The sequence below is a fragment of the Seriola lalandi genome, unplaced genomic scaffold, assembly GCF_002814215.2.
Source record: "Seriola lalandi dorsalis isolate HSWRI2012SDOR001 ecotype SW California unplaced genomic scaffold, Sedor1 jcf7180002054125, whole genome shotgun sequence".
NCBI classification, from domain to species: Eukaryota; Metazoa; Chordata; class Actinopteri; order Carangiformes; family Carangidae; genus Seriola; species Seriola lalandi.
Genome location: NW_019524678.1, coordinates 374,467 through 384,630, shown reverse-complemented (window position 1 = coordinate 384,630; position 10,164 = coordinate 374,467). Strand labels below are relative to the sequence as shown.

The 10,164-nt window shown below is 40.2% G+C and overlaps 1 protein-coding gene across 2 annotated transcripts in view; it reads left to right on the top strand.

The window, feature by feature from the left end:
• nr3c2 (nuclear receptor subfamily 3, group C, member 2) overlaps positions 1-9,324 on the top strand; it is a 73,271-nt gene extending 63,947 nt beyond the window's left edge. For both annotated transcript variants that reach the window (XM_023403336.2, XM_023403337.2), the window contains exons 8-9: positions 4,774-4,931; positions 5,757-9,324. In XM_023403336.2, the coding sequence (XP_023259104.1) occupies positions 4,774-4,931; positions 5,757-5,912 (314 nt within the window). In that variant the 3' untranslated portion in view covers positions 5,913-9,324. The remainder of the gene's footprint in view (positions 1-4,773; positions 4,932-5,756) is intronic.
• Positions 9,325-10,164: the final 840 nt, after the last annotated feature.

The following is a 10,164-nucleotide window of genomic DNA, read 5'->3' as shown; positions in this document are numbered from 1 at the left end:
GGGGGCTGTGTGAAGGCTAATCAGGTTTTTATTTTATTTTCTAATTGCCCATGGGTAAACAGAGTACTTCTATCGCTCACTACTGAAGGTCTCACAGTATTGCCACTCTCATCCAAACTTCGCCCACAGGCGCTGCAGCCTCACAGAGAGGATGTGTTGGACCAAGTTGCTCAGCTGGAAACTGAAAGCAGTGGTTTTTCCACCACCTCAACACACAGTGAGCTGCTGCTGTCAGTTCAATAGTAACAGTTAAAGATTCCATGATGGCAGCTGTGTCATAACTTCACCGTCCACACCCACACTGTTAGCTATTAAAAAGATAACTGCAACACTTAAAGGTATGCTGGGACGCATGAGACCTGTAGCAGTCTTATATTTATGCAAATTTCTACATGGGGGCCTTATATGTGTCTGTGTTAATAGATGTGCAGTAGTTGGAGAGATGGACAGAGAGGTGAGGATAAGGGGGATGAGTGAGAGTTGCAGCAAGGTATTTGAAGAGTCTGCATGCTGGCCAGACTTCAGACTCTTTGAACTTCAGCACCAGTGCCAATCAGTGGAAATATTCATTGGCAGAGTATTTATTTTTCCATTACTGAGCCCTCAGAAAGTGGTGCATGAATGCTGGACTCAGATGGGCAACCTTGGAAAACTTTTCTTCATCCTACCATTACAAGTGTTGCCATTTTACATTTGTATTTAAGCATTTAGTTGATATCATTATCCAAAATGAATTATAATGAGTTTGTTTTGTATGGTCTCACGTTTAGATGAAAATCATTTTGACATTGTAAAGTGATTTTCACAAGTATATGTGACGGATGAGCCCACGCAGTCGTCCATCTTGAAAATCTACTGCACCTTTCAGGTGCGGCAGAGCTGAAAGTTACGAAACCAATGCCCTCTAATTGAACCGTCATCATTCAATTAGAGGACAGGTTTAAAAACAGCATCAAACTTCTGCTTGTAATTTCAGCCCTAATGACCCTAGTTTGAGCCCATAGTCACTCACATGACAAGCAACTACACGGTTGAAACTGACCATTTATGAGAAATTTTTTTTTTCAACTAATGGACAGTGGTTCCCAATGTTTTCGGTTAATAACTCCTAAACAAAGAAACAATGTGCTTCTTGTGCTGTACTCACAGTAGTACATACAAAGGAAATGAATACATTGTGCAGTAGACACTGATTCATTCAATATTTCCAAGACCAATGGATAAGGTTGGTTTTGATTTTATAGCACAGTGACATGTGGAAAAGGCAGTGTGAAAGCATTTCCCCGATACAAAATCAGTGTTGTTGAGTCATCTGGAAGCAGGGGAGCCCCGGCTGGACTTCAGCTATTGGATGTTGGGAGAGATGAGGAAGAGAGAGATGAGGCAAAAGAGGATGAGAAATCAACGGGGAAAAGAACGATTTTAAGAGTGAAATCAGACAAATGTTGACAGTGAGAACTAGTGTCGGTGAGGAAGAGACAGGTGCATAGCTGTAGGGAGAAAGAAAGAGAAGACAAAGGGGGTGGGGTGGAGGGGTGGCAGAGCCGGTCCTTCTGTTGCTGTGGCCTCCCTCTCCTCCTCTGGAGGTTTTCCAGAGAGTCCTGCTGTACTTAATAAAGGCCAGTCAAGCACCAGGCAATGCTCCAAGACCTGCTATTTTTTTCCACTTCCTTCAAACCCGAGCTGGAATTTTGAAGGAGAGGTTGTGGATAAAAGAAGCAGGTATACAGAATCGAAACGGGGAATTTAAGGTGGCTTCATCTGCGCTGGTTATTGGATTTAGTCAAAATATAGCAGTAAAATGTGATGGAATGAGAAGAAAATAATCATCCAGTGCCTCATTTCTAATGCGCAGTAGAGAAAGTCCCGTACCTGCCCATTCTAAAGTCTACATGATGGAGCGACTGTACTGTATGGAGGCTCGGCAAACATTTCAGCAAAAGCACTTGTGAATAATTTCAAAAACAAGCAGCCCGTCTCTGAGGCGCTGTAGGAAGCTCGCTTAGTTACAGTCATTCAGAGATAATGTTAGGGCCTCGTGGAAGGAGTAGCGGCAGAAATGTTTACAGAGGAGTTGTCAGAACTTGTCAGCTGAGCAAGTACTACAGAGTCACTGAGTGTGTATGTGCCTTTGGGCTGGTTTGAAAAGTGGTGTGTGTGTGTGTGTGTGTGTGTGTGTGTGTGTGTTAAATTGAGAGCGGGTGAACAAGTGAAAGAGAGAAAAGGAAGGAGGGATAAAGAGAAAAGAGAGAAGGGCTGTTATTCCTCTCTGACCTTGGCTAAGGTTTCACTGAGCCTGCGGCGTCTCATGACCCTGTTTGGATTTGGCGCAGGAGCAGTGGCCTGCTCAAACCAGTTGCACTCCTCACCTCTACACAAAAGTAGATACCATTGCTAGATTAGCTCCTTCATTTGTTCTGTTTCTGTCGAGCCTCATTCCAGATGGTGCAGTGTGTTTATCAGGATGATGGGTGTATATCGCGTGACACCCTTTATAGTTAATTACATAAAAGCCTGATAATTGCTTTACACTATTTCAAGTGCTGTTATAATTGTCACTCTAACCAGTCATTTGACTTTTTGGGTCATATTTAAAATTTCCTGTTTGACAACACCCTAAAGATTCCCTCGTCCCCTAATGAATAGCATCAGGTGTTAAATCAAAACTGAGAGCTACCCTGTCAGTCAGGTATGCACCAGCAACCCAGAGCAGGAAGCTGCATGTCCTTTAACAACACATATGCTAATGGCATCTCCTAGCTGCATGAGTTATGTTTGCCTCTTTATTTTATGTGCATTAGAAAAAGAGCTTTCCCGGCCTTGTGGTACACATAATAATGTAGCTGCACTCCACATAGAAAATATGGTTGAAAAGGCTCTATACCTGCAGCAAAAATCTGTTTGACACCAATTACGGCCGTATAAATGCCCTATTTTGAGGCCAGTCATGGTAACGCCCCTAAATGCCAGGTCAGTTTCTAATCAGGGCGTATGTGGGTCAGTGGGAGAAAAACAAAAGGTCCAAATGGGGGCCTGGGTTTTAGCACATTCTCATCATGTCAGCCATGAAATAAAGCAAAGAACTCATGCCCTCTGCACCAGGGTCCAATCTGTTTTCATATCTGTTTCCCTCAGCTTCATGTATGTTGTGCCTGAAGGTGTTTGTGCATCAAACTACGATGAAGAAAATTACAGACAGAACGAGATAATGAGAAGGAGGAAAACAACACAACACAAACACACATTCTCAGAGTTATTGACCTATAGTGCTCTATTCTCAAAACGATGCAATTCTAACTGACATGAAGTTGGCTTTTGCCCGTGGCTATCCTTTCCTTTTTAACAGGTCCTGCCATTTTTTGGTTTTTCGCTAGTGTTGCTGCACGTGGTTTAGGTTTATCTGAGGCAGTATGGCTACTCAAAAGCACAGAAGAAAGTAGATAATTACTTTTTTTAATGGAAGTCATTTAAATCATTAGTACTCAGAATCTCACATTCTGCTGTAAAGGGTATTTTTGTAAGGTTTCAAAGACACTATAAAAATTTACAGGACATAAATGCCATCGCCTCTTCTCAATATGTTTAGCCGTGATGTGAATGCAGAAGAAACCATTCCTTCTCTGAAGCTGTTACATGTGATCGGGAGCTTCTTTGGCCTCTCTGATGAAACATGAGTGACTTCAAGCTATTTTTCAGAGGTGGCCCAAACTGCAGAATGAGATACTGTGTTCTTCGCACTGAGTCTTGTGATGTTCCGCATTAGAGATGTGACCATTAGCTGATTAACTGCATTTATTTGTATTATGTAAATATAAACTGGACACATTTAGGTTTCAGGCTCTCGGATAAAATGATCAATATGAAGATGTCACCTTGAGCTTTAGGGAAATGGGATTGTCATATATATATGATAGACTGATGCTACCGTCCAAATCATTATAATGTGAATGAAGGTTGCTGTCATTTAACAGCTCTGGTCACTTAACAAACTTCTTGATGAATGAGGTTTGTTGGACGAAAGGATTAAGCTCTTTAACACACATAAGCTCTGTTGTTCCCTTTTGTTACTGTCATTATTGCTGAGATAACTTTTAGTCAAGGCCTTCCAGTATATCAGTTGTCTTTCATGAATCAATGGCTACACATGAAAACTAATTACCATTTGAAATGGTGAAAGTGGTTGTAATGAGTTGCTAAATAGGCCTAGGTCATCAACATGGGAAAAATGTCCAAAAAAGGAAACTGTGTGGGAGTGGGTGCGTAATTCACTGAGCACCTCTAATTACACATTTTTACATTAAAGGAACATACTAGTGGTTGTGCATGGCTTAGACCATTAACTGCAAATCATGTTTAATGTGCGTCTGTCAACAATTTTCTATAGCATATCATATATTATGGGACTTACTTCTATCATTCCACATGGCCATTAGTTTTTCTATTCATTTGTAGTAGTAGGAAAATCAACTTTAGAGGCTTGAAACTTAAATCATCACAATTATCTAGTAACTTGTTTTTTATTTTTATAATTATTTTTTTTATCATTTGAAATTTTGTGGAACTATTTTTACTGAACTAAGCAGATGAAGCCTAATAGATAAAGTAAAAACATATAAAGTGAGGTATGCAAAACATGTAAACTGAACTGTGGACTCCCTGACAATCGTCTCACAAAAACAAGTTTTAGTCATTTCTAATACATCTGCATAAAACTAGTATTGTTTTCCTACTCTCCAACCCATCTGATGACAGTGGTATTTGTCTGTTTCCCAGTTCCAAAAGAGGGTCTGAAGAACCAGGCAGCATTCGAGGAGATGAGGGTTAATTACATTAAGGAGCTCCGGCGATCAGTGGGAAAAGCAACCAACAACTCTGGCCAAACCTGGCAGCGCTTCTTCCAGCTCACCAAGCTACTGGATGCCATGCATGATGTAAGTACCCTTGCTCTGTCTAGCTCCCATGTGCCAATCGCCTACAGTACAGCTCAGGCTTCCTTTGGCAGCCTCTCGGTACGCCATGCCTTCACACACGGACCAAGGTGTCCAGTGGCACTTTGTGGGTCTAATATCACTGGAAATGTTTTGAGTAAAATGGCAGCATAGTGGATTTGGATAATGCATTTACTTAGCGGTTCAATGGTGCTGTGGCTTGGAATAAGGATTACTGTATCCCAATCCCTCCCTGAGGGGGAGGTTATTTTGGAAGAGGCGGTTACCAGGCTGTATTGGTGAATGGAACAGAAGGGGATCGATGCCAGTTCGGAGTTTATTGGATCAGAGTACACAGTGGTCACTGTGGTAAATGTGCTAAATCACTGTTCGTTTTTTAATGCATGGGGCAACTGGAATATGGCATAATGACAATGTAAGCAAAGCCCCAAGAGGTGAGAGTCAGCAAGCAAGAGGTCGCAGAGATAAATGGCCAGAATTCAGTGACCCTAATGACTGAGTGAATGGGGTCAGCGCTGAATAGATGACCCTTCTTCTTTCAGGTTTGCCCTGAAAAAAATCAGTGGTGCCCCCAAGTGGTGAGCTGATAGGAATTGAAAAGGGGTTAGTGGCCCCATAGAGTGTAAACACACTCATATGATTCTATGTTGTCGTGTCCTAAAATTCTCTGATGCCTTAAAACGTTTGAATATAAATAACATTATCCAAAGAAAATTAGAAAATTACTTTTTGTCAGCCTTGAAATAAGCAATAAAAAACTACATCTACTGTATGTTTCTCATTAAATTTTGTATCTGTGTTTTCCAGCTGGTTGGGAACTTGTTGGACTTCTGTTTCTACACCTTTCGTGAGTCCCAGGCCCTGAAGGTGGAGTTCCCTGAAATGTTGGTGGAAATCATCAGTGACCAGATACCAAAGGTGGAGTCAGGCCTCACTCACACAATCTACTTCCACAAGAAGTGACTCACTAAACAGATGGGACAGAAGCAGCATTAAGAACTGGAAGAGGAGAAAGGAAAAGGTTCAAGGAAGAGAAAGTGTGCAAGTAAGGCCTGAGCAGTTGGCCTGCACCCTGTCGCCCAGTATGCCAGCATCCTCGCCTTGGAAAGTTAAGTGACGTGGTGGCAGAAGTAAAAAGGGGAGAAGGATTTGACCCTGCTGTCACCATGAGCAGGTCAGAGCTGTGAATAGTCGTGGAGCCAGCGTGACGCGCTGAGAAGCACTTGTGACAAATGTGACAATGCATCCCGAAGTACCCTCCCTGTGCCCCCCCTGCCCCAAAGACGATAACAGTATTTTCTATGGAGATAAAGCCATACATTTCTTAGGATGCGCTAGATACATTCACTACGCACGCAGGCACGCACGCACCCACGCACACACACACACACACACACACACACACACACACACACACACACACACACACATGCACGCACACACACTCGTAGAGGGAAATTGATACACATGCTGTCCACATGCCTTCACACAAACGCACAGATGCACTCCACATGCACTAAAATCAGATTCCCTTACAAATCTAGTTAAAAAGTTTTTGCAAATATTAACTGTGGCTTATGCAGTCTTTCACAAATAATAGCACTATGAAAAATAAATATATATGCCGATACTTAGATTTTGCTTTGCAGTGTAGCAACATACTGCAAGACTACAGGGCAAAGAACATTATGAGGAGGCACAGAAATTATAGACTGTAAGGCGAAAGGTCTATTTGAATATATTCCAAGGGCTATACAAGCGTCATCATAAGCTGAATAATTACATTAAATCTAACAAGTCCAAGTTTGAATCTCAATCGGTGTCATAACAGCCATCATTAACATTCACATACTGAGTTTTTAATTCAAATATGTAGTCAAACAATCAAAACTAATATGCAAAAGTCCAAAGCTAAATCTGTTATGAAATAAAAATGTCTCTCTTGTGTAAAAGAAAGCTTGCACGTGAAGCTCCCATGTCATGAAGTCACTATTTTAGGCATTGTGGTGTAGAATTAAGACAATATTGATGAGAAATTTTACCTTTGTGCATAAATGGTCAGGAGTGCTGCAGGACAGAAAACATCATGCATTTAAGGAAATGGTTTCAGTAGAGTCTGCTGGTAATGGATTTGACTGAGGTGCATCCATAGTAATTGCTGTCATTTGTGTTTATCTCCAGAGCAGCTGTCCGAATGTCTGTTTTTACTCACAATGAAGCAAAACCAGCCCTTTGTGAATCAACACTTATCTACTCTTCCCAGAAATAATAAAAAGCATTTTATAAAAGTGTGTTGCAAAGGTTTAGTTTTTGACAAGCCAGTCATTTTACATTAAGGTGCTTCATTTCTACAAAGCCAGGCAAAACATAACATGTACAGTAACTTGTAAACAGTCCATACAATACACTATGTGGACACACAGTTTAAACACATACTCTGTAAAGTTGATATAATACAAAATGGAGCATTACTCTGCAGTGCTTACAGCAAATGGCTAATGTATCAAAACCAGGCAAATGTGTACAGGTATTAACAACTTCTTAAACACATTCTATTCAGCTGTTGTACAGAAGATGTTTTGAAGTACGTGTTGATGAATGCTTGATGAAGAACTGTTGGTATAATCACCTATCCTAATTTAGTTCATTTCCTTTCTCTTATCTTAGGGCCAAGTACTACTATTTTAGGTATGGTAGGCCCAGTCATCTGGACCATTAACTTATCTCACACCCCACTGGTTTCTGGGTGGTTGTGGAACACTACTATGATGCTACTGAAAAGCGATAGAGCCGCTGGGGAAGAAAAACAGTGGGGGCGTGTGATTTTTATTTTTTTTTGTGCCCTGTGAGCGTGTATTTACATGGGAGTATGGAGCGAGTATGGCTTAAGTTTGTGTGTGTGTGTGTGTGTGTGTGTGTGTGTGCGTGTGTGTGCGTGTGCTTGTGTGTGTTTTTTTTTTTCCTGGCAAGCATGTGCATAGTTGATCTGCTCTTTCAGCGTGGGTATTATGCATTTATGTTATAGGATTAGCCATATCCTATTTCCACATTTAGATTTGCACAGAGGAGATACAATGTGAAATGAGGCATTAGTGCAGCTAGCAGGAATTGTCTGTTCTGATAAGCAACTGTGATGATGCGGGAAAAGACTTTCTGCATGGTCAACCAGCCTAAAGTTAGACAACATGACATCATTAGCACAGCAGGGTGGTTGTGTATTGTATTTGTGGCCTCAGCTGTCATAATGACGGCACTGTGCTACACTATGAGGTCTCTTCTGTGGTGTTAACTATGTGAAGATTGGTGTACAAAGAGATGGAGGTGCCAGGATCACAACTGTCATTAGGGACTGTATGAAAATTACCGGGTAGAGGAGCAGGGTCAGAAAAGGGGCAGGGTTGTGCATTTTAAATTTTTGCTCATGGGAGGGTAGTCTAGAGCAGGACAGGGTATTTCAACTATTTCTCAGCCCAAAATTATATTTTTTAAATTATTGCCATAAACATATTATTTCGGAGATATTTGGGATGGTATCGCAGTGTTTTCTAAGACTTGGATCGGTCTAAAGACAACATTAATTGCACTCTCCACCCCAATAATTTTCATACAATCCCTTATCAGAAGGGCCTCATTTTACAGTCTGTCTTTGTTGTGCATTATTGTGTTCAAGTTGTGAAGGACCCTTAAGCTAATCTCTCACTGTTTCTTTATTTTGCCCCCTTTTTGTCCTTTTTAAGGAACAAAAAAACTGTCTAAAGGTTCATAGGATGAATGGGAAAGTATTTTTGAGAGAATTATATTTTGCTGGAAAACAATATTTAAGTACTTTGTCTAAAAATGATATCCTTTTTGTAAAATGAAATGTTAATGCATGCTTTTTGATGAGATGTTTACATTGTATTTAAAAAAGGGAAACTTGTGCCTTTTTATCTCACCTGATTTACAATTTTACAGTATATATTGTAAATAATACAGCAAGTCCTTATGTTGAGTATAGTATAAAACATTTCTACTTTAACCATCTTGTTGGAGTATTGGAAAAATTTGTCTTTCCCACTCGCCAGGTTCTGTGTTGGATCACAGAGAAGAATTTACAGTAAGAGTTGGTGGCAGAAAGGGCCAAATAGAGAAATGAATGTATTATACATTGTGAGAGACTTATGGAACTTACTACCTGAATGTTAGAGAGAGTAAAAAATAAAAATAAATAAAAATAAATAAATAAATAAATAAAAAATAATAATAATCAAAAAGTATTTCTTATTTTGTAACAAGATGTAAGTGATGAGTTGTTGCTGTTGAAATGATTTCCTAACCCATGACGGTATTGTTGATGAGCACCACAATAAAATCAAGACGTCACAAACTATTGAAACTTGGATACGTGAAAGAAAGTTCTTGACTTTTCAGCTGGAAAGTACAAACTTTGTGCACACGCAAAATGAAATGAACCAGTGGATGTAGAGACTTGACAGACTTGATAGGTTAGCCGATTCAAATTTGACTGTCTTTGACTAGTTATTAACTGCACCTATTTCTCTAACTGCCAAAATAGGTTTCAGTCACAATGTAACAAAATTGTCCCAAAGAACGGTAATGTAAAAAATATTGCGATCTACACACAGTAGATTCTTGATAAGAACAAAGTTAACCATGATGTTATCAAGACCCCGAACGACCCTATGCCCTCCAGACGTCTAGGCTTTGACTGTTGGCTATTAAATTATTTTGGCTATTTAAAGTAATAGTTCAATATTTTGGGAAATACACCTTTTTATTTCTTACTAAGAGTTAGATGATCGATAAACTCTCATGCCTGTGTGCTAAATATGAAGCTACAGCCAAGCTGTTAGCTTAGCTTGTCACTTGATGTCACTTGAGTCAGCGTTTGGTGGTGAAGACTACAAGAAAGTCAGCTTACCCAACCTCTGTAGTCCGTTCCTCTTCTCTGCTCAAGGCTACATTAACCACTACTAGAATAACACAAAGACACACTCCTGTTGGTGGTCGAGTTGCATTGTGGGTAATGTAGGCGACAGATGGGAAGGTAAGAAGGATGGAAGAAGATTTAAAGTGTTGAATATGGTTCTGCTGCATCTATTTTGATCTTCTTTTTTTTTTTTCAATTGTCCATTGTGAGTCCAACAATGTGTGCAATGCTAAATCGGTGGCAACAGACATGAGAGTGGTATCAACCTTCTCACTGAGCAAAAAG